At 42.4% G+C, this 24,858-nt stretch overlaps 1 protein-coding gene and 1 long non-coding RNA gene across 4 annotated transcripts; both read right to left on the bottom strand.

The window, feature by feature from the left end:
* Positions 1 to 794: 794 nt before the first annotated feature.
* LOC117501936 lies at positions 795 to 14,771 on the bottom strand. 2 transcript variants are annotated; one of them, XM_034160902.1, is made up of 2 exons: positions 14,100 to 14,771; positions 795 to 1,507 (listed from the first exon to the last, which is right to left on the bottom strand). In XM_034160902.1, exons 1-2 carry the CDS (start codon positions 14,363 to 14,365, stop codon positions 913 to 915), a joined length of 861 nt encoding a protein of 286 aa, XP_034016793.1. In that variant the 5' UTR covers positions 14,366 to 14,771; the 3' UTR covers positions 795 to 912. The 2 variants fall into 2 exon arrangements, with proteins under 2 accessions (XP_034016793.1, XP_034016794.1); XM_034160903.1 differs by having other exon boundaries at positions 14,197 to 14,771.
* Positions 14,772 to 18,483: 3,712 nt separating this feature from the next.
* LOC117501439 lies at positions 18,484 to 22,742 on the bottom strand. Of its 2 annotated transcripts, none has more exons than XR_004558034.1 (3): positions 21,074 to 22,742; positions 18,770 to 18,840; positions 18,484 to 18,625 (listed from the first exon to the last, which is right to left on the bottom strand). It is a non-coding gene; the product is annotated as an uncharacterized LOC117501439 (long non-coding RNA). The 2 variants fall into 2 exon arrangements; XR_004558035.1 differs by having other exon boundaries at positions 18,484 to 18,591.
* Positions 22,743 to 24,858: the final 2,116 nt, after the last annotated feature.

Here is a 24,858-nt window from a genome sequence, read left to right as displayed (position 1 = left end):
GCTCAAGCCGTCACTTGTTCAGGCCCGTTTGAAGTTCACCAGTGACCATCTGTATGATCCAGAGGAGGCATGGGAGAAGGTCGTGTGGTCAGATGAGACCAAAATAGAGCTTTTTGGTATCAACTCCACACACTGTGTTTGGAGGATGAGAACAACCCCAAGAACACCCACACAAACGTGAAGCATGGGGGTGGAAACATCATTTTTGGTGGTACTTTTCTGCAAAAGGAGACAGGACGACTGCACTGTATTGAAGGAAGGATGGATGAGGTCATGTATCACAGGATTTTGGCAAACAACCTCCTTCCCTCAGAGCATTGAAGATGGGTCGTGGCTGGGTCTTCCAGCATGGCAATGACCCCAAACACACAGCGAGGGCAACTAAGGAGGGGCTCCGTAAGAAGCATTTCAAGGTCCTGGAGTGGCCGAGTCAGTCTCCAGACCTGAACACAAGATAAAATATTTGGAGGGAGCTGAAACTTGAAACCTGAAAGATCTGGAGAAGATCTGTATGGAGGAGTGGACCAAAATCCCTGCTGCAGTAAAAACTTAGTCAAGAACTACAGGAAACGTTTGACCTCTGTAATTGCAAATAAAGGTTTCTGTACCAAATATTAAGGCCTGTTTTTCTATTGTATCATTATTTCTTATTTCTTGCAATAAAATGCAAATATTTTTTTTTTTAAATCATACAGTGTGATTTTCAGATTTTTTTTTTTTTTAGATTCTGTCTCTCACAGTTGAAGTGTACCTACAATAAAAATGACAGACCTCAACATTCTTTGTAGGTGGGAAAACTTGCAAAATCGACAGTGGATCAAATACTTATTTGCCTCACTGCATGTGCGCCAAATTCTATGCTCTTATCACAAAATGCACAATTGTTATGGAAATGTTAGCTAAGCTGCACCACTACATGCATTTTTCTCTGTTTCCATGTGCACACTGTGATGTGGTCCTTGGTGGCACTCTCTGCAGCTTCACAGACAATACTTTGCTGTCCAGCTCATCCATGAAGCCCTCATCCACAGAGTCGCTGTCCGCCTCCTCGCTCTCACCAGGCAGAAACACGTGCAGCTGTGTGCGTGCCGGGAACACAGGACCGGCCCGAGGTGGCCGCCGAGTGCCAGTCGGAAGGCACGACTTCCCTGTAACAAACAGAAGTTCTCCCCGAGGGTGGGACGAAGAGCTGCGATACCGCAGTGCTAAAGGTCGGAGGTCAGCCTGTGCCAGCTCCGCACTCAGGCTTGCGTTGTGTGAATGGCGCCTAAGTGGCGGTGGTGGCAACAGCTTGGAGCCGGGCTGCACGGCCTGTAAGATGCACTTATAAGTGGATTGGATTTGGTGCTGATTCTGCTGGGTTGGACAGGGTGGACTGAGATCACATGGGTGAAAACTCTGGTTTGTTGCCAGTTCTGCAGTGGGAGGAGGTGGTCGCATTTGGGACACAGCGGAGTGGCAGCTGGAGAACCACTCGACCTTTGACCTGAGAGAAGGTTCACTGAGACTGTGGAGAGGAGACAGACAAAAACTTTATTAAATTCTCAGGAAAATTAATCAATTATAAAACAAACAACAACAAAAAAAGAGCCATGAAACACTTCATAGAATTCCCTCCCTCTGTTACTGAAAATGGTCGGAGTAGGTCAAGGACATCAAATACTCTGCAGGAGGTGGTTTGTGTCCCGATCAGGTTTCTTCCTCCCCTGGGGACAAAGCCAGCGTGGCATCTGTGGTTGACTGATCGACTTGAGATTTTTGGTACACTGGAGTTTGTATGTTCTCTTTGTGTCTGCATGAGTGCCCTCCGGGTGCTCCGGCTTCCTCCCACATCCAAAGACATGCAGGCTAATTGGTAAATTAAATGGTAAATGGACTGCATTTATATCGCGCTTTTCCATCTGCATCAGACGCTCAAAGGTCAAAAACAAAAAACGTTCAATATGGCTTGGTAGAGCTCGATACACTGTCAACTTTAAAAGTAGATGTTGGTTCAAAAAAGGTTGGTCACTCCTGCTCTAATGGAAGGGCAGGGGGTGGAATTAGTGCACTGAAGTGGTCTTGGTGGTGGTTTGTTAGCCTTATTGCTAATATGCATATGTTGCGGACATGAACGAGTGAAGCTTGTCAGCATCTCACCATGTCATTTAGGTCCTTCAGACTTTATTTTGAGTAAATGCTTGAGGGGAGCATTAGCATGGCCAAAACCTTTCAGCTTCCCAGACCCCCTGCCTTTTTAAGCATTTTTCTTTATTTGCCTCTCACATACTTGGAAAAGCTCCTTGCCATCTAGCCATGTCCTTTAGGTCCTTAAATCTCGTCTCTGCTGTTTGCGGATGATGTGGTTCTGTTGGCTTTGTCAAATCAGGACCTTCAGCGTGCACTGGGGTGGTTTGCAGCCGAGTGTGAAGTGTCCGGGATGAGAATCAGCACCTCCAAATCCGAGGCCATGGTTCTCAACCGGAAAAAGGTGCTTTGCCCTCTTCAGGTCGCTGGAGTGTCCTTGCCTCAAGTGGAGGAGTTTAAGTATCTTGGGGTCTTGTTCACGAGTGAGGGACGGATGGAGCGTGAGATTGATAGATGGATCGGTGCAGCATCTGCAGTGATGCGGTCGCTGTATCGGACCGTCATGGTGAAGAGAGAGCTGAGTAGGGGGGCAAAGCTCTCGATTTACCGATTGATCTATGTTCCGATCCTCACCTATGGTCATGAGATTTGGCTCATGACCGAAAGAACGAGATCGCGAATACAAGCGACCGAGATGAGTTTCCTCCACAGGGTGGCTGGGCGCTCCCTTAGAGATAGGGTGAGGAGCTCGGTCACTCAGGAGGAGCTCGGAATCGAGCCGCTGCTCCTCCACATCGAAAGGAGTCAGTTGAGGTGGCTCGGGCATCTTTTCCGGATGCCCCCTGGACGCCTCGCTGGAGAGGTGTTCCGGGCACGTCCCATTGGGAGGAGGCCCCGGGGAAGACCCAGGACATGGTGGAGGGACTACATCTCTCGGCTAGCTTGGGAACACCTTGGGGTTCCCCCGGAGGAGCTGGGGGACGTGTGTGTGGATTGGGAGGTCTGGGCGGTTTTGCTTGAGCTGCTGCCCCCACGACCCGACTTCAGATAAAGCGGAAGAAAATGGATGGATGGTTCTTGGGAGCATGACTAAAACCTTTTAGCTCCTGGGGAGGGCAGACCCCCGTCTTTTTAAGCATTTTCCTTATTTTGTCTTTCATCTTCTTAAGATGCTCTGCCCCCCATACTCTCCACATTTTTATGCATTTTTCTTTTTTTCTTTTCAGCTGACCACCCTCATTACAGCCCTCTTAACCCCCTTCCACTTTAAGCATTTTTATGTAGATGTAAATTAATATGAGCAAAGCATCGTGCAGCAGTGTGAAGCTCACTCATGGTACAGGGCTTTCTAAACAGGAAGTGCCAATTTTCAAATCCACAGTAAAACAGGAAATGTTCAAATGTCCTGTTTCACTGTGACTGATTTCACTAATTGGCACTTCCTGTTTGAGTGTGAGCTTGCCCACTTAACTATACACTCCGTGGAATGGGCCCGATCGATCGCTGTACCTTGATTGGCCGCTGAGGCGTGAAGCCGACGGAAGTACAGAAAACGCCATCTTGTGTCCCCCAGAACTTCGAACGCCGATATAAAAAAGACGCTTGTCGCACACACCCAATTTTAGATTAATAATCGCCGATTTAGCGTTGTTTGATTTTATTTAGCTTTGTTTTCACTGCAAAATGCCGTCTTGCGCTGCAGTTAATTGCACGAATCGTGAAAATCGTGCCAGAGGACTTTCAGGATTTTCAGTTTTGCTTTATTATTATGACTTTTCCATGAAGTTGACAGGCCAGATTCAGTAATATACATTATTCAGTAATATACATTATAATACATATATTATATAGTAAAACATATAATATATATAATATAATAATACATATATTATATAATACATACATGTAATATACATTTTGAAATTTTCTGCCTCTAACTTGGTCTGGCTTCTTTGAAAATGTCAACTTCTACAGAGCATTATCAAATAATATTACTATACTATTTTTTATTTTGGATCCAAATAAGATGCTGCTCCATCTGATGATGAAAGTGAGTACACACTCTGTACATACATAAAAAGGTATTTTTCAAAATGTGTTAATCAGATGCTGTAAAGTTTTGAAATGTAAACAACTCATTTAAAATTGGGCCATTGCTCTAGTTGTATTTTGTTGTTTCAGACACTAAAGCTGTCACATAGTTAATTTTCAATTTGATAGAGTGTACGAGTACATTGACGTGTGAATGGACTGACTGCTTTACATCAATCAATCAATCAATCAATCAATCAATTTTTTTATATAGCGCCAAATCACAACAAACAGTTGCCCCAAGGCGCTTTATATTGTAAGGCAAGGCCATACAATAATTATGTAAAACCCCAACGGTCAAAACGACCCCCTGTGAGCAAGCACTTGGCTACAGTGGGAAGGAAAAACTCCCTTTTAACAGGAAGAAACCTCCAGCAGAACCAGGCTCAGGGAGGGGCAGTCTTCTGCTGGGACTGGTTGGGGCTGAGGGAGAGAACCAGGAAAAAGACATGCTGTGGAGGGGAGCAGAGATCGATCACTAATGATTAAATGCAGAGTGGTGCATACAGAGCAAAAAGAGAAAGAAACAGTGCATCATGGGAACCCCCCAGCAGTCTACGTCTATAGCAGCATAACTAAGGGATGGTTCAGGGTCACCTGATCCAGCCCTAACTATAAGCTTTAGCAAAAAGGAAAGTTTTAAGCCTAATCTTAAAAGTAGAGTGGGTGTCTGTCTCCCTGATCTGAATTGGGAGCTGGTTCCACAGGAGAGGAGCCTGAAAGCTGAAGGCTATGCCTCCCATTCTACTCTTACAAACCCTAGGAACTACAAGTAAGCCTGCAGTCTGAGAGCGAAGCGCTCTATTGGGGTGATATGGTACTACGAGGTCCCTAAGATAAGATGGGACCTGATTATTCAAAATCTTATAAGTAAGAAGAAGAATTTTAAATTCTATTCTAGAATTAACAGGAAGCCAATGAAGAGAGGCCAATATGGGTGAGATATGCTCTCTCCTCCTAGTCCCCGTCAGTACTCTAGCTGCAGCATTTTGAATTAACTGAAGGCTTTTTAGGGAACTTTTAGGACAACCTGATAATAATGAATTACAATAGTCCAGCCTAGAGGAAATAAATGCATGAATTAGTTTTTCAGCATCACTCTGAGACAAGACCTTTCTGATTTTAGAGATATTGCGTAAATGCAAAAAAGCAGTCCTACATATTTGTTTAATATGCGCTTTGAATGACATATCCTGATCAAAATGACTCCAAGATTTCTCACAGTATTACTAGAGGTCAGGGTAATGCCATCCACAGTAAGGATCTGGTTAGACACCATGTTTCTAAGATTTGTGGGGCCAAGTACAATAACTTCAGTTTTATCTGAGTTTAAAAGCAGGAAATTAGAGGTCATCCATGTCTTTATGTCTGTAAGACAATCCTGCAGTTTAGCTAATTGGTGTGTGTCCTCTGGCTTCATGGATAGATAAAGCTGGGTATCATCTGCGTAACAATGAAAATTTAAGCAATACCGTCTAATAATACTGCCTAAGGGAAGCATGTATAAAGTGAATAAAATTGGTCCTAGCACAGAACCTTGTGGAACTCCATAATTAACTTTAGTCTGTGAAGAAGATTCCCCATTTACATGAACAAATTGTAATCTATTAGACAAATATGATTCAAACCACCGCAGCGCAGTGCCTTTAATACCTATGGCATGCTCTAATCTCTGTAATAAAATTTTATGGTCAACAGTATCAAAGCAGCACTGAGGTCTAACAGAACAAGCACAGAGATGAGTCCACTGTCCGAGGCCATAAGAAGATCATTTGTAACCTTCACTAATGCTGTTTCTGTACTATGATGAATTCTAAAACCTGACTGAAACTCTTCAAATAGACCATTCCTCTGCAGATGATCAGTTAGCTGTTTTACAACTACCCTTTCAAGAATTTTTGAGAGAAAAGGAAGGTTGGAGATTGGCCTATAATTAGCTAAGATAGCTGGGTCAAGTGATGGCTTTTTAAGTAATGGTTTAATTACTGCCACCTTAAAAGCCTGTGGTACATAGCCAACTAACAAAGATAGATTGATCATATTTAAGATCGAAGCATTAAATAATGGTAGGGCTTCCTTGAGCTAATAAACATGTTGATGGTTGATGGTTTGGAGGAAGTAACTAATGAAAATAACTCAGACAGAACAATCGGAGAGAAAGAGTCTAACCAAATACAGGCATCACAAAGCAGCCAAAGATAACGATACGTCTTTGGGATGGTTATGAGTAATTTTTTCTCTAATAGTTAAAATTTTGTTAGCAAAGAAAGTCATGAAGTCATTACTAGTTAAAGTTAATGGAATACTCAGCTCAATAGAGCTCTGACTCTTTGTCAGCCTGGCTACAGTGCTGAAAAGAAACCTGGGGTTGTTCTTATTTTCTTCAATTAGTGGTGAGTAGAAAGATGTCCTAGCTTTACGGAGGGCTTTTTTATAGGGCAACAGACTCTTTTTCCAGGCTAAGTGAAGATCTTCTAAATTAGTGAGACGCCATTTCCTCTCCAACTTACGGGTTATCTGCTTTAAGCTACGAGTTTGTGAGTTATACCACGGAGTCAGGCACTTCTGATTTAAAGCTCTCTTTTTTAGAGGAGCTACAGCATCCAAAGATGTCTTCAATGAGGATGTAAAACTATTGACGAGATACTCTATCTCACTTACAGAGTTTAGGTAGCTACTCTGCACTGTGTTGGTATATGGCATTAGAGAACATAAAGAAGGAATCATATCCTTAAACCTAGTTACAGCGCTTTCTGAAAGACTTCTAGTGTAATGAAACTTATTCCCCACTGCTGGTTAGTCCATCAGAGTAAATGTAAATGTTATTAAGAAATGATCAGACAGAAGGGAGTTTTCAGGGAATACTGTTAAGTCTTCTATTTCCATACCATAAGTCAGAACAAGATCTAAGATATGATTAAAGTGGTGGGTGGACTCATTTACTTTTTGAGCAAAGCCAATAGAGTCTAATAATAGATTAAATGCAGTGTTGAGGCTGTCATTCTCAGCATCTGTGTGGATGTTAAAATCGCCCACTATAATTATCTTATCTGAGCTAAGCACTAAGTCAGACAAAAGGTCTGAAAATTCACAGAGAAACTCACAGTAACGACCAGGTGGACGATAGATAATAACAAATAAAACTGGTTTTTGGGACTTCCAATTTGGATGGACAAGACTAAGAGTCAAGCTTTCAAATGAATTAAAGCTCTGTCTGGGTTTTTGATTAATTAATAAGCTGGAATGGAAGATCGCTGCTAATCCTCCGCCCCGGCCCGTGCTACGAGCATTCTGACAGTTAGTGTGACTCGGGGGTGTTGACTCATTTAAACTAACATATTCATCCTGCTGTAACCAGGTTTCTGTAAGGCAGAATAAATATGTTGATCAATTATTATATCATTTACCAACAGGGACTTAGAAGAGAGAGACCTAATGTTTAATAGACCACATTTAACTGTTTTAGTCTGTGGTGCAGTTGAAGGTGCTATATTATTTTTTCTTTTTGAATTTTTATGCTTAAATAGATTTTTGCTGGTTATTGGTAGTCTGGGAGCAGGCACCGTCTCTACGGGGATGGGGTAATGAGGGGATGGCAGGGGGAGAGAAGCTGCAGAGAGGTGTGTAAGACTACAACTCTGCTTCCTGGTCCCAACCCTGGATAGTCACGGTTTGGAGGATTTAAGAAAATAGGCCAGATTTCTAGAAATGAGAGCTGCTCCATCCAAAGTGGGATGGATGCCGTCTCTCCTAACAAGACCAGGTTTTCCCCAGAAGCTTTGCCAATTATCTATGAAGCCCACCTCATTTTTTGGACACCACTCAGACAGCCAGCAATTCAAGGAGAACATGCGGCTAAACATGTCACTCCCGGTCTGATTGGGGAGGGGCCCAGAGAAAACTACAGAGTCCGACATTGTTTTTGCAAAGTTACACACCGATTTAATGTTAATTTTAGTGACCTCCAATTGGCGTAACCGGGTGTCATTACTGCCGACGTGAATTACAATCTTACCAAATTTACGCTTAGCCTTAGCCAGCAGTTTCAAATTTCCTTCAATGTCGCCTGCTCTGGCCCCCGGAAGACAATTGACTATGGTTGCTGGTGTTGCTAACTTCACATTTCGCAAAACAGAGTCGCCAATAACCAGAGTTTGATCCTCGGCGGGTGTGTCGTCGAGTGGGGAAAAACGGTTAGAGATGTGAACGGGTTGGTGGTGTACACAGGGCTTCTGTTTAGGGCTACGCTTCCTCCTCACAGTCACCCAGTCGGCCTGCTTTCCCGGCTGCTCGGGATCTGCCAGGGGGGTAACTAACGGCGGCTAAGCTACCTTGGTCCGCACCGACTGCAGGGGCCTGGCTAGCTGTAGAATTTTCCACGGTGCGGAGCCGAGTCTCCAATTCGCCCAGCCTGGCCTCCAAAGCTACGAATAAGCTACACTTATTACAAGTACCGTTACTGCTAAAGGAGGCCGAGGAATAACTAAACATTTCACACCGAGCAGAAAAGTGCGGGAGAGACAGGAGAAGCCGCCATGCTAAATCGGCTAAGAGCTAGTAGCTACGCTAAGCTAGCGGATTCCTAAAAACACGCAAAGTGAATAATGTGTAAATAATTTAGAGGTGATTCAGCAGAAGGAGTGCTTTAGTTAAGGCACGTAAAGATTACACTGGGAAACAAATCGTAATCTAGATAACTAGATCAATCTAACTGCGCAGATAAAACAGCTAACAGATACAGAAAAACACCGCTGTGCTCCAGAACAGGAAGTGATACAATACCGCAGTGAGAGCCAACCACCAGTAGAGGCCGAAAATTCATCAACTGTGACTGTGATTTGTTGCAATGTTCCTACTTCTGCAAAACTAAAATACATTCTAATATTTACTTTAACTGATTGATCAGTTACGTGTGTGCCTTTCTGTGTGGGTGCACGACATTAAAAAGTATTTGTGCATTTGATTGTGGTTGATGTGCACCGTTTGGGGGGTGTTTTGAGTGAGTGTGTGTGTGTGTGTGTGTTGTGTCAAATGAACATTATGTGTGTGTGGGGAGGGGGGGCTTTGTGTGTGTTCACAAGCATATGATAGAAAGTATTCAAATAGTGTTGCATTGCAAGAGCTTATAATGTCCATAGATTTAACAAGTTTTTGTTTCTATTTACTTTAGTAATCTATCAAAAACTACACTATGTGTACAAGTCCTATAAATGGCCTTAACAAAGCTTAATAATATTACATAATAACTCGACAAAGGGCTTCATTCTGCAGAAATTGGTGAGTTTGACGCTATACGAGGTCTATTAGAAAAGAAACCGACCTTTTTATTTTTTATATATATATATAAAATATATATGGATTTGAATCACGTGTGATTGCGTCAGACAAGCTTGAACCCTTGTGCGCATGCGTGAGTTTTTTCACGCCTGTCGGTTGCGTCATTCGCCTGTGGGCAGGCTTTGAGTGAGCACTGGTCCACCCCCCTCGACGGAATTCCTTTGTCTGAGAACTTCCTGAGAGACTGGCGCTTTGCTTGATCAAAATTTTTTCTGAAACTGTAAGGCACATCCAAGTGGACACCATTCGAGAAATTCAGACGGTTTTCAGTGAAAATTTTAACGGCTGATGAGAGATTAAGGAGTGTTTACTGTCGCTTTAAGGACAGCCCACGGTGCCGGACGGCGCGCCGCACCCCGAGCCGCCGTCGTCAGCCTGTTTCGAGCTGAAAACTTCCAAATTTAAGCCTCTGTTGACCCAGGACGTCGTGAGAGAACAGAGAAGTTTCAGAAGAGGTCGGGATCAGCAGTTTATCCGGACATTCCACTGTTAAAGGAGATTTTGTAATGAAAGACCTGCGGACAGATTCGCGCGGCGCCACAGCAAAACACCTCCGTTGGAAGCATTACAGGACAAGTTTGAACATGCCCAGCTGTTAAACAATTTCTCGGATACTCACTCGACTGAAAGCCATCGAAAACCGCCTGAATCTTACGAATGGTTATCAACACGGAGGTGTTTTTCTGTGGCGCCGCGCCATGAGCGGCTGGGTGCCGACACGCAAATCCATCCGCACGTCTTTCCTTACAAAATCTCTAACAGTGGAATGTCCGGATAAACTGCTGATCCCGACCTCTTCTGAAACTTCTCTGTTCTCTCACGTCTGAATTTCTCGAATGGTGTCCACTTGGATGTGCCTTACAGTTTCAGAAAAAATTTTGATCAAGTAAAGCGCCAGTCTCTCAGGAAGAAGTCAGACAAAGCAATTCTGACGAGGGGGGTGGACCAGTGCTCACTCAAAGCCTGCCCACAGGTGAATGACGCAACTGACAGGCGTGAAAAAACTCACGCATGCGCACGAGGGTTCAAGCTTGTCTGACGTAATCACAACTGATTCAAATCCATATAGTTTTTTTAAAAAATAAAAAGGTTGGTTTCTTTTCTAATAGACCTCGTACTATTGACCTGATTCCACTGTGCGGCATTTGCGCCTTTTGGGGCACGCAAGATGGCCGACAATGCAGCAGCTTGGCTTCACTCGCTCAGCCGTGACGGCCATTCCATGTAGTGTATAGTTCAGTGGAGCTTGCCACCGAGTTCTTGTGAGATTCCATGGGATCTCGTCTGTCAATCCAGGTTTGACATTTGAACATTTCCTGTTTTACTGTGGATTTGAAAATTGGCGCTTCCTGTAGAAAGCCCTGTACCATGAGTGAGCTTCGCACCAGTGCACTATGCTTCGCTCATATTAATTTACATCTACAAAAAAAAAAAAATGCTTAAAGTGGCAGGGGGTTAAGAGGGCTGTAATGAGGAGGGTCAGCTGAAAAGCAAAAAAAGAAAAATGCTTAAAAAGGTGGGGAGTATGGGGCAGAGCACCTCCAGAAGATGAAAGGCAAAATAAGGGAAATGCTTAAAAAGGCGGGGGGTCTGCTCCCCCCCAGAAGCTAAAAGGTTTTAGTCATGCTCCCAAGAACCATTTTACTGAGCAACATAATGTTTTTAAAAAATGGCTGTTTGTGCAAAATGTTGTGGTGGTGGTGGTGGGGGTGCGCTCAGAGGGGTCTTTCCCGGGAGTAATTTAGTATAGAACCACCACTGTTCAAACTGATAGAATTTTTTGTTTTTGTGCAAAAATTTGCTCATTTTGAAATGGGCAAATATTGCCTGCAATACATTTCAAAAAAGCTGGAACAGGGTCAAGGAAAGACTGGGAAAGTTGATGAATGCTCAAAGAACACCTGTTTGGAACATTCCACAGTTTAACAGGTTAATTGGAAACAGGTGAGTGTCATGATTGGGTATAAAAGGAGCATCCCCAAAAGGTTCAGCCATTCACAAGCAAAGATGGGGCGAGGATTGCCACTTTGTGAACAACTGCATAAAAAAATTAGTCCAATAGTTTAAGACCGACGTTTCTCAATGTTCACTTGCAAGGAATTTAGGGATTCCATCATCTACAGTCCATAATATAATCAGAAGATTCAGAGAATCTGGAGAACTTTCTACACGTAAGCGGCAAGGCTGAAAACCAACATTGAATGACTGTGACCTTCAATCCTTCAGGCGGCACTGCGTTAAAGACCGACATCGTGTAAAGGATCTTACAACGTGGGCTCATTTACACTTCAGAAAAACATTGTCATTTAAGACAGTTCGTCGCCACATCTACAAGTGCAAGTTAAAACTCTACCATGTAAAGCGAAAGCCTCACATCAACAACATCCAGAAACGCCGCCACCTTCTCTGGGCCCGAGCTCATTTGAAATGGACAGACGCAAAGTGGAAAAGTGTGCTGTGGTCTGATGAGTCCACATTTCAAATTGTTTTTGGAATTCATGGACGTTGTGTCCTCTGGACAAAAGACGGAAAAAAAGACCATCCAGATTGTTACCAGTGCAAAGTTCAAAAGCCAGTATCTGTGATGGTATGGGGGTGTGTTAGTGCCCATGGCATGGCAACTTACACATCTGTGATGGCACCATCAATGCTGAAAGGTACATCCAGGTGTTGGAGCAACACATGCTGCCATCCAAGCAACGTCGTTTTCAGGGACGTCCCTGCTTATTTCAGCAAGACAATGCCAAGCCACATTCTGCACGTGTTACAACAGTGTGGCTTCGTAGTAAAAGAGTGCGGGTACTAGACTGGCCTACTTGCAGTCCAGACCTGTCGCCCACTGAAAATGTGTGGCGTATTATGAAGTGCAAAATATGACAACGGAGACCCCGGACTGTTGAACAACTGAAGTCGTACATCAAGCAAGAATGGGAAAGAATTCCACCTACAAATCTTCAACCATTAGTGTCCTCAGTTCCCAAACACTTATTGAGTGTTGTTAGAAGGAAAGGTGATGTAACACAATGGTAAACATACCACTGTCCCAGCTTTTTTAAAACGTGTTGCAGGTATCCATTTCAAAATGAGCAAATATTGGCACAGAAACAAAAGTCTTTCAGTTTGAACATTAAATATGTCTTTGTTGTGTATTCAAATGAATATAGATTGAAGAGGATTTGCAGAAAATGCCTTTGAGTAGTCTTATCTGAAAATAGAACCTAACCAACCCCCAGGACAGAGCCAGTCCTCCTGATGAGCTTGAGTTTGTTCATGTCAGCTGCCTTAACCTTGCTGCAGCAGCACACTACAAAGATGCTGGAGACCACAGTGATAAACATTTGCAACATATTCCTGGAGACATTGAAAGATCTGAGCCTCTTGAGGATGTAGTCTGCTCTGACCTTTCTTATACACTGCATCTGTTTACAGTCCACTAAGTTTGTTAGCAATGTGGACACTCAGGTACTTGTAGTAGTGTATAGTGTCCACCTCAGTTCCATTAATGGTAACAGGGTTCAGATGGGTCTTTCGTCTTCTGATGTCCAGCACCTTCGTCTTAGATACATTGAGCTGTAAATGGTTGAGTCCACCACACTACTGTACTCAGCCTCCTGGCCACCGTCAATGCAGCCCACAAGTTGTCAGAAAACGTCTGCAGGTGGCAGGATCTGTGACCAGAACCTGAAGTCTGGTGTCGAGTGTGAACAGAAAGTGAGACATCCCTGTGGTGCTGTTCCTGATGGTGTTGGATGTAATGTCTAGAAGCCTCACATACTGTGGACAACCTGTAGTCCAGGAGCCAGTCATCAATTTTGACCCGATTGGTACCACTGAAGGTGACCAAATGACACTTAGAATCCAGCCTCAGTGTACCATGGCCTACACAAAAATGTACGATAACCATCACAGGGTGGTAGCTGTAGCCAGCTAGGGATCAATGAAGAATTACACAAGAGGTCAAACTGTAACAATGTTCCAATCATGTTGAAAACTGTACCACATTTGTCTGATCATAACGATTCCAAAAAGGTATAGTTTGTACTATCTGTGACGCAATGTTCTGGAGTTATGGGGTAAAAACAGCAAAAATGGTGACAAAGGTCAGTTTGTTTGTACCACTGACAGGAAGCTCGTTTTCCCATAATGCCTTTTGGCATGCGTGTCTGTAAACACTCAAACCTTCAAAATTATAGTGCATTACTTCATATAGCTGATATTTTCACTTTGTAAAAACGACATAGGTGACGTTAGTTTCAGTAACTTGTCAAGAATTTAAGTTTTAGCCATAAATCTAAACTGCATTGCTATCCATGTCTCCTGCAAGATGTCTGCGAAACTAATGCCCCCCCTTTGAACACCAGGATCTCTTTTGCTGAGAGCAGGCTCATCTTAGAATCACTGGCTCATTGTTTGCGTTTGCCTTTGAATTTAGTCAGAAGTATCAGTAGCTGCCAGTGTATTGGAGTCAATACTTAAAGTTTAGCTTTTAGCTGTAACTTCCGCATAATTTTTTTAGGGGCTTATCGGTTTAGCTTTATAAAAGTTAACTTTTCAATTAATGGATTAATGGTTATTGAAGCCAACTTTTTGTTAGCTGTGCCCACCACTGATTATGCCCAATTTGTTCTCCACAGGCAACACTCTCCAAACTCTTTGACTTATAACACTGACCTCTGGAACAGTTCAAAGCTGAGGTCTTACCTGAGCCGAACTGCTTGGGTTCCTCTGGCTGCAGAGCTGAGAGACGGCAGCCGCAGTGGAGTCCTGCTGTGTCCTCCTGCTGCAGGTGGCAGGTGCACAGAGCCGGACAGGACCCGGGTCTGAACCAGACTCTTCTCAGCACCTCTTTGATGCCACGGACCCACAACATCCAGGCCAATGACTACTACTGGGGGTGCAGTTCCAGCTGTGCTGTTCATGAATCCAAGTGTCTTACACCTGACAGAGAAATGGTCCAGTAACACCCAAAAAGCTCCGGGTTCAACAACTGTGAAACTATTCACAGGATGAAAACGCTACTTTTTTTTTTGACACCTTCTGTGTCACAAGTGTGTTTTCTGCAGAGTGGAAGCAGACTGCTGCAGGGATCTGGGTCTGCCAGCCGTGGGGGGTGAGCACAGAACTGTACCAGTGGCCGCGGGCAGCGGACGCATCAATCATGCATGGCCATTAAAGATGCATGATGGATGCTGGTCAGGCAGAAAATTTTACCTCCACAGGTCAGTTTACAGACATCGCGTAGCCACTTGACAGTCACAAAACAGTCCTCACACCACGTGCTCGCACAAACAGAATATTGAAACACTCACAAAATGATACTCAGAATCAAAGTCAACTGAAATATTTAATTTAGAGGAAGTTCCTGTATTATTGTCTATTTTTGCTCAAAAATAAAGTTGCTGAATTAAATGGAGAGGATAAGAAACTCGCATGTTTTTTTGTTTTTTTTTTGGGGGGGGGGGGGGGGGGGCGGGGGCTGGAAATACCTTCAGATTTACATGACAGATCTTGGAAAAGATTTGAATTAATTTCAGATGTTGAGGTCCACTCTGGAATCCACACCAGCACACTTGGAAATGTGGACCCGGTGGGCGTCGTCGGGACATTAAGATGGTGTTGTGGGCGATTTTAACATCCACACAGATGCTGAGAATGACAGCCTCAACACTGCATTTAATCTATTATTAGACTCTATTGGCTTTGCTCAAAAAGTAAATGAGTCCACCCACCACTTTAATCATATCTTAGATCTTGTTTTGACTTATGGTATGGAAATAGAAGACTTAACAGTATTCCCTGAAAACTCCCTTCTGTCTGATCATTTTTTAATAACATTTACATTTACCCTGATGGACTACCCTGCAGTGGGGAATAAGTTTCATTACACTAGAAGTCTTTCAGAAAGCGCTGTAACTAGGTTTAAGGATATGATTCCTTCTTTATGTTCTCTAATGTCATATACCAACACAGAGCAGAGTAGCTACCTAAACTCTGTAAGGGAGTTAGAGTATCTCGTCAATAGTTTTACATCCTCATTGAAGACAACTTTGGATGCTGTAGCTCCTCTGAAAAAGAGAGCTTTAAATCAGAAGTGTCTGACTCCGTGGTATAACTCACAAACTCGTAGCTTAAAGCAGATAACCTGTAAGTTGGAGAGGAAATGGCGTCTCACTAATTTAGAAGATCTTCACTTAGCCTGGAAAAAGAGTTTGTTGCTCTATAAAAAAGCCCTCCGTAAAGCTAGGACATCTTTCTACTCATCACTAATTGAAGAAAATAAGAACCCCAGGTTTCTTTTCAGCACTGTAGCCAGGCTGACAAAGAGTCAGAGCTCTATTGAGCTGAGTATTCCATTAACTTTAACTGGTAATGACTTCATGACTTTCTTTGCTAACAAAATTTTGACTATTAGAGAAAAAATTACTCATAACCATCCCAAAGATGTATCGTTATCTTTGGCTGCTTTCAGTGATGCCGGTATTTGGTTAGACTCTTTCTCTCCGATTGTTCTGAGTTATTTTCATTAGTTACTTCATCCAAACCATCAACATGTTTATTAGACCCCATTCCTGCCAGGCTGCTCAAGGAAGTCCTACCATTATTTAATGCTTCAATCTTAAATATGATCAACTTATCTTTGTTAGTTGGCTATGTACCACAGGCTTTTAAGGTGGCAGTAATTAAACCATTACTTAAAAAGCCATCACTTGACCCAGCTATTTTAGCTAATTATAGGCCAATCTCCAACCTTCCTTTTCTCTCAAAGATTCTTGAGAGGGTAGTTGTAAAACAGCTGATCACCTGCAGAGGAATGGTCTATTTGAAGAGGTTCAGTCAGGTTTTAGAATTCATCATAGTACAGAAACAGCATTAGTGAAGGTTACAAATGATCTTCTTATGGCTTCGGACAGTGGACTTATCTCTGTGCTTGTTCTGTTGGACCTCAGTGCTGCTTTTGATACTGTTGACCATAAAATTTTATTACAGATTAGAGCATGTCATAGGTATTAAAGGCACTGCGCTGCGGTGGTTTGAATCATATTTGTCTAATAGATTACAGTTTGTTCATGTAAATGGGGAATCTTCTTCACAGACTAAAGTTAATTATGGAGTTCCACAAGGTTCTGTGCTAGGACCAATTTTATTCACTTTATACATGCTTCCCTTAGGCAGTATTATTAGACGGTATTGCTTAAATTTTCATTGTTACGCAGATGATACCCAGCTTTATCTATCCATGAAGCCAGAGGACACACCAATTAGCTAAACTGCATGATTGTCTTACAGACATAAAGACATGGATGACCTCTAATTTCCTGCTTTTAAACTCAGATAAAACTGAAGTTATTGTACTTGGCCCCACAAATCTTAGAAGCATGGTGTCTAACCAGATCTTTACTCTGGATGGCATTTCCCTGACCTCTAGTAATACTGTGAGAAATCTTGGAGTCATTTTTGATCAGGATATGTCATTCAAAGCGCATATTAAACAAATATGTAGGACTGCCTTTTTGCATTTACGCAATATCTCTAAAATCAGAAAGGTCTTGTCTCAGAGTGATGCTGAAAAACTAATTCATGCATTTATTTCCTCTAGGCTGGACTATTGTAATTCTTTATTATCAGGTTGTCCTAAAAGTTCCCTAAAAAGCCTTCAGTTAATTCAAAATGCTGCAGCTAGAGTACTGACAGGGACTAGCAGGAGAGAGCATATCTCACCCGTGTTGGCCTCTCTTCATTGGCTTCCTGTTAATTCTAGAATAGAATTTAAAATTCTTCTTCTTACTTATAAGGTTTTGAATAATCAGGTCCCATCTTATCTTAGGGACCTCGTAGTACCATATCACCCTAATAGAGCGCTTCGCTCTCAGACTGCAGGCTTACTTGTAGTTCCTAGGGTTTGTAAGAGTAGAATGGGAGGCAGAGCCTTCAGCTTTCAGGCTCCTCTCCTGTGGAACCAGCTCCCAATTCAGATCAGGGAGACAGATACCCTCTCTACTTTTAAGATTAGGCTTAAACTTTCCTTTTCGCTAAGGCTTATAGTTAGGGCTGGATCGGGTGACCCTGGACTATCCCTTGGTTATGCTGCTTTAGACGTAGACTGTGGGGGGGTTCCCATGATGCACTGTTTCTTTCTCTTTTTGCTCTGTATGCATCACTCCGCATTTAATCATTAGTGATCGATCTCTGCCCCCCTCCACAGCATGTCTTTTTCCTGGTTCTTTCCCTCAGCCCCAACCAGTCTCAGCAGAAGACTGCCCCTCCCTGGGCCTGGTTCTGCTGGAGGTTTCTTCCTGTTAAGAGGGAGTTTTTCCTTCCCACTGTTGCCAAGTGCTTGCTCACAGGGGGTCGTTTTGACCGTTGGGGTTTTTCATAATTATTGTATGGCCTTGCCTTACAATGTGAAGCGCCTTGGGGCAACTGTTTGTTGTGATTTGGCGCTATATAAAAAAAAAAGTTGATTGATTGATTGATTGTGGGTCTTGGCAGAAATGTGCACCCGAGTTCTCTTCAAGTTGCAAAATGCGTTTGATTTCAGCATGTAAGTTTTCCACAAAAATGCAAGTTTTCCACAAAATCAAAAGTTTGATGGAATATGTGTCTACCAACAGTTTACAGGGGAAGCTGCAGTGTGTTCTGGGCCAGACCGGATGAACCTGATCCACAGTAAGGCTCCCCTCGTGCTGGCTCCGGTCTTCAGGCTCCGTCGTCTCGTCTTGCTGCCTCTGAGCTGGACCAGCAATAGGGTTGACAGCCAACCTTCAGGAAGTGTGATCCGGTGGCGGAAACACAGCACCATTATCCTCAACTGTATCTGGACTTAACTTGAGATTCAGACCTGGTGAACCGAATCGTGTGCAGTCTGTGCTGGCGCCAGTTAATGACTCGATGTATAAAAATATATATGAACACACGAAACATTGACCTCAAACAGAAGATTGTTCCCATCACAAAACCAGCTCCTGTTATAAATAAGCAATCAAGAGCACAAATGTGACATTTTATAAGATTTATTGTCAGTATAAAATATTCGACGGTTCAGGCTGATGGACGGTTGTCCTCTACTGGATGGTCTGCAGTTCGTGGAAGGTCCTGCTGCTCTGCCAGAAAGAGGAGGGAACGGAAATGACTGTGTCCACATTTATGATGTAGAAACACAGTTTTAAAACTACTATTATTATGGAATCTGACGGTGTGACAATGTTGCTTATACAAAATCAATATCCTGGTTATAACAGCTACATATTTTACATATCTGATAAACAGAACTCACGTGACAACCTGGCATTCGCATTCAGGTTGTGTCTCTCCACAGCTCTGGTGTTTCAACGTATGTCATTTTAGCTACAAAACAGAAAAAAAGCCATTAGACTACGCTGCTTGACAAAATCCTGCAGTTTCCTTATGAAAACACTTCAGAAATGTGGATTCATAATAAGGGCAGCCACATCCCATACCAGCTCCATGTAACAACACATTACTGGTGCATCTGTCTAGAAATATTGCACCTCCAAAATAAAAAGTAAGAGAACTCCACAAACTGAGGACTGTTACTCCTCAGAAAACGTGACATTCTGGATCTTTCAAGGTGACGTGCCCCTTCAGTTTCTAACAAATTAACATAGACTTTATGTTGAAATGTAATAAAGCAGCTTTATTTCTGTGCTATATGGCAAGATTACAGCTAATTTTATTGCTGCTGAAGTGCTACTTTTGGGTAGATGTCACAACGAACAGTTTGCATAAGTTTGGATGTCTACCTTAAACACCGCACATAAAAATGACTCATTTTGGCAAATCAAGCAGAAAGAATGCGACTAACAAGAGTGATCAGGAGATGACATGTCCCCCCCGGTCCCCACAAATCAGTAATACAAAGTGTCGGGAGAATCACCCAAGTACACCCTTATGCTAAATATGAATGAAATCGGTCAACTGGTTAAGATATTGAGCTAAAAAGGGAAACCGGACATGCTGATCGTCACATTCATACCGGGCGAGTGGGGGGAGATAACCGACAGCAAGCAATATGCAGCAAGACTGTATAAATTATGTCAATTTAACCCACTGAAATCCCCAGTTGCCCATGTTCATGAACTCTGTGCACACATGCATATTTTATATATACAGTAGTGTTCAGAATAATAGTAGTGCTATGTGACTAAAAAGATTAATCCAGGTTTTGATTATATTTCTTATTGTTACATGGAAACAAGGTACCAGTAGATTCAGTAGATTCTCACAAATCCAACAAGACCAAGCATTCATGATATGCACACTCTGAAATTGGGCTATTTGTTAAAAAAAAAAAAAAAAAAAAGTAGAAAAGGGGGTGTTCACAATAGTAGTAGCATCTGCTGTTGACGCTACAAACTCAAAACTATTATGTTCAAACTGCTTTTTTAGCAATCCTGTGAATCACTAAACTAGTATTTAGTTGTATAACCACAGTTTTAGTAGGAGAAACATGCCCATATCATGATGCTTGCACCACCATGCTTCACTGTGAACTGTGGCTTGAATTCAGAGTTTGGGGGTCGTCTCACAAACTGTCTGCAGCCCTTGGACCCAAAAAAACAATTTTACTCTCATCAGTCCACAAAATATTCCTCCATTTCTCTTTAGGCCAGTTGATGTGTTCTTTGGCAAATTGTAACCTCTTCTACACGTCTTTAACAGAGGGACTTTGCGGGGGATTCATGTAAATAAATTAGCTTCACACAGGCGTCTTCTAACTGTCACAGCACTTACAGGTAACTCCAGACTGTCTCTGATCATCCTGGAGCTGATCAATGTGAGAGCCTTTGCCATTCTGTTTATTCTTCTATCCATTTTGATGGTTGTTTTCTGTTTTCTTCCACGCGTCTCTGGTTGTTGTTTTTTTTTTGTCCATTTTAAAGCATTGGAGATCATTGTAGATGAACAGCCTATAATTCTTTGCACCTGTGTACACGTTTTCCCCTCTCCAACCAATTTTTTAATCAAACTATGCTGTTCTTCTGAACAATGTCTTGAACGTTCTATTTTCCTCAGGCTTTCAAAGAGAAAAGCATGTTCAACAGGTGCTGGCTTCATCCTTAAGTAGGGGACACCTGATTCACACCTGTTTGTTCCACAAAATTGATTAACTCTGACTGAATGCCACACTATTATTATTGTGAACACCCCCTTTTCTACTTTTTTTTTTTTTTTTACTAATAGCCCAATTTCATAGGCTTAAGAGTGTGCATATCATGAATGCTTGGTCTTGTTGGATTTGTGAGACTCTACTGAATCTACTGGTACCTTGTTTCCCATGTAACAATAAGAAATGTACTCAAAACCTGGATTAATCTTTTTAGTCACATAGCACTACTATTATTCTGAACACTACTATATATATATATATATATATATATATATATATATATATAAAAGCAACGGAGTACTACATTTGTGTTAGACAAGTTAAAAATTACATCACGCACAGGTGACATGTTATCGATGAAGCCACTCAAACAGTACTTTGATGTCTACATAGAATATATCATACATCCAGAATATTTTTTTTTAAATAACTGACTGACGCTGATCGTACCATGGCTCAGCTATGTGGGGTGTCAGCCTCCATCATCTGGTTGCAGGTCCTGTGGTGAGAGACAAACAATGAGTATCTCAGAGAACTGATCAGTCTGTTCATACGTCAATTTATTTAAGGATGTTATCTTTACCACAAAATGACTGTGTGCATCTGTGTGTAAATGTGTGGTTGAAAAACATGGTTTGTAAATGCAGATTTAAATTTTTGGTATGGACATGCATTAATTGGTAGAAACCGTCACTGAGACTGTTGGATGTGAGGTAATAAGAAATATGTTGGGTGTTTTGTGTGGCGATGTTCAGATACAGGTAGAGTTGAAAACTTCATCTCCACAGCCTGAAGTAGCTTTTTATGACTCTACAACTGCAGAGGGGATGTGACAGATGCATGACAAGCACATGTTGAAACTTCAGGGACAGAGAGGTGTAGGCTCGACTTCACACCGACACGCCAGAGATGTTACTGCCAAACCTTAACTAGAACTGGAACTGCATCTTAGCAGACCAGTGACCTGGTAAACATGATGATATGGTTATTTCCACACTCAGTCTTGCAGACTTTGGGCACTTTTAGAAGAGGCCGTAAAACAGGGTAGTTCTGGCATCACACTCTGAGGTAGCAAATGGAAAAACAATTTTTGGCCAATCAGAAACAAGGATTCAGTTAGACAATGGATCACAGTGCAGATTGATACGTTTTCATAGCCTCGAGGGCAGGACGTGAACCAACACCCGAGAGAGCTCGTGATGACCACCATCTCCGGCAGCACCTTTGTCTTTTCCAGCTACAACAGCTCCAGAGTACAAGAGACAGAAAGGACGTACCACAGTCCTGATACGGAAAGCCCTTTGGAAATGGAACGGCACAATACTGGCACAACAGGCACCCAAGTGCAATGGGCGCAATGACAGAGATGGAGTCGAGGTACAGAGTTTTAAGGAGAGAGACGAGGAAAGAAAGTTAACTTCACCACAGATGAGCAGGGCGCTCCGCAGAGTCAGCACCTGTACAAATCTAACTCCTTTAATAAAGAATCCTCAACGTAAAAAGACTACAATAAAATTTTCAATGCACGTGGCAACTTATTGTATTTTTGCAAAATGTCTTGCAGGACAGTTCTGGTGTACATTTGTAGAGCCGCCACCGGGGGCTTTAATACCAAAAACTATTATTTCAGTAAAGGCAGGAGGGTGAAAATTCTAATTAAAGATCTGAAAATGGTGATTCTTTCTTTATACAAACATGCAGTCGTGTGTTTTCCTAACTGAAGTAGGGTGGCAGCTGCTGGATCTACATCTGAATCATTCATAGATGAGCATCACTTTCTTTTCTTTTTTTTTTTTTTTTTAACTGTGAATGTTTGTGGCACTGAGGTTAGCTCATGTCACCCGCATGCAGATATTGGCAACAAAAAACAGTCACTTGAGTGTCAGTTAAAAACCCAGTGACACTAACATGAGTAAGAATGATCCAGAGAGGGCCCATTCGCACAGAGGCAAGGTTAGGTGTATCCGAAAAAAGTTTTGGTATTGTATCAGCATTTTGTCCACAAGGAACTGCCATTTTCACAGCCAAAAAACACTACTGTTTGAAAGTGAGTCAGAGTGGATGAATCTCAAATCATTGCCGTTGCATTTTGTGCAACCAAAATGCAACTTTTGTGAAACAATGATGTCATCGTCATCATCATATATATATATATATATATATATATATATATATATATATATATATATATACACACACACACCACAGCATTTTCAGTGGTTTTGTGTACTCGTATACGCAGATATTTCTTGATATGCAAAAGAAATCAGAGATTGTTTTGGTGTAAACAGAACTGTCCATATCAGGTGGGGGGGGTGTCCAATTGGTCTAAAGTCATCCAGCATGAACATGGAATGTTTGCAACATATGCTGATTCACATATAACAATTTAGTAGTTTAGCTTTGACTTGTTTTTGTCTGTTAAAGGAAACCATATTTTAATAAACAGATAAATCAGGAAGTAAAAGAGATTAGCAAGGAAGAAGTGAGGGCTGCTATGAAGAGGATGAAGAGTGGAAAGGCAGTTGGTCCAGATGACATTCCAATGGAGGCATGGAAATGTCTAGGAGAGATGGCAGTAGAGTTTCTAACCAGATTGTTTAATAAAATCTTGGAAAGTGAGAGGATGCCTGAGGGGTGGAGACGAAGTGTGCTGGTTCCTATTTTCAAGAACAAGGGTGATGTGCAGAGCTGCAGTAACTACAGAGGCATAAAGCTGATCAGCCACAGCATGAAGTTATGGGAAAGAGTAGTAGAAGCTAGGCTTAGAAAACAGGTGAAGATCTGTGAGCAGCAATATGGTTTCATGCCGAGAAAGAGCACTACAGATGCAATGTTTGCTCTGAGAATACTGTTGGAAAAGTACAGAGAAGGACAGAAAGAGTTACATTGTGTGTTTGTGGACTTAGAAAAAGCTTATGATAGGGTGCCAAGAGAAGAGTTGTGGCATTGTATGAGGAAGTCTGGAGTGGCAGAGAAGTATGTTAGGGTAGTACAGGACATGCACAAGAATAGTGTGACAGCGGTGAGATGCGCAGTCGGAATGACAGACTCATTCAAGGTAGAGGTGGGATTACACCAAGGATCAGCTCTGAGTCCTTTCTTGTTTGCAGTGGTGATGGACAGGTTGACAGATGAGATCAGACAGGAGTCCCCATGGACTACGATATTTGCAGATGACACTGTGATCTGTAGTGAGAGTAGAGAGCAAGTTGAGTCTAATCTGGATAAGTGGAGATATGCTTTGGAGAGAAGGGAAATGAAAGTCAGTAGAAGCAAGACTGAGTACATGTGTGTGAAAGAGAGGGAGCCCAGTGGAATAGTGCAGTTACAAGGAGTAGAAGTGGTGAAAGTAGATGAGTTTAAATATTTGGGGTCAACTGTTCAAAGTAATGGAGAGTGTGGTAGAGAGGTGAAGAAGAGAGTGCAGGCAGGGTGGAGTGGTTGGAGAAAGGTGGCAGGAGTGATTTGTGACCGAAGAATATCAGCAAGAGTGAAGGGGAAAGTTTACAAAACAGTAGTGAGACCAGCTATGTTCTATGGTTTAGAGACAGTGGCACTAACAAAAAGACAGGAGGCAGAGCTGGAGGTGGCAGAGCTGAAGATGTTGAGATTCTCTTTGGGAGTGACAAGAATGGACAAGATTAGGAATGAACATATCAGAGGGACAGCTCAGGTGGGACAGTTTGGAGACAAAGTCAGAGAGGCGAGATTGAGATGGTTTGGACATGTGCAGAGGAGGGACCCAGGGTATATAGGGAGAAGGATGCTGAGGATGGAGCCACCAGGCAGGAGGAGAAGAGGGAGACCAAAGAGGAGGTTCATGGATGTGCTGAGAGAGGACATGCAGGTGGTTGGTGTGACAGAGGAAGATACAGAGGACAGGGTGAGATGGAAACGATTGATCTGCTGTGGCGACCCCTAATAATTTTAATAAACAGATGGGCTGATGAATTCTGTTCACTTTTCCTTCCACACATCTCTAACTTAACTGATGCCTCATCATGGATTGTTCATTTAAGTCCTGGTTTCAAGACCTGATTTCCAGAAAGCAATCTGATTAAAATCTCTCACAGATTTGAGTAACTTTTAAGATGCACAAACTACGTCATTAAGGACGTTCTTCACAAACTCTCGAGTTTGACTCAAGAATGAACACTATCTGAAGTCTTATTTCACTTCCAAAGTTGCAAAGGCATCACAACCCTGTACCAGTACAAGTTGTAGCCACCATC

The sequence above is a fragment of the Thalassophryne amazonica genome, chromosome 20 (assembly GCF_902500255.1).
Source record: "Thalassophryne amazonica chromosome 20, fThaAma1.1, whole genome shotgun sequence".
NCBI lineage: Eukaryota > Metazoa > Chordata > Actinopteri > Batrachoidiformes > Batrachoididae > Thalassophryne > Thalassophryne amazonica.
This window is presented reverse-complemented; position numbering and strand designations above follow the sequence as displayed.

What these genes read in the sequence shown, in the direction of transcription:
- LOC117501936 (XM_034160902.1), bottom strand. Translation starts at nt 14,365, where the DNA reads ATGTTGTGGGTCCGTGGCATCAAAGAGGTGCTGAGAAGAGTCTGGTTC. An exon ending in CAAATTGGGCATAATCAGTG is followed by an intron (nt 1,508 to 14,099) that starts GTGGGCACAGCT and finishes TCCTCTCCACAG; the next exon opens with TCTCAGTGAACCTTCTCTCA.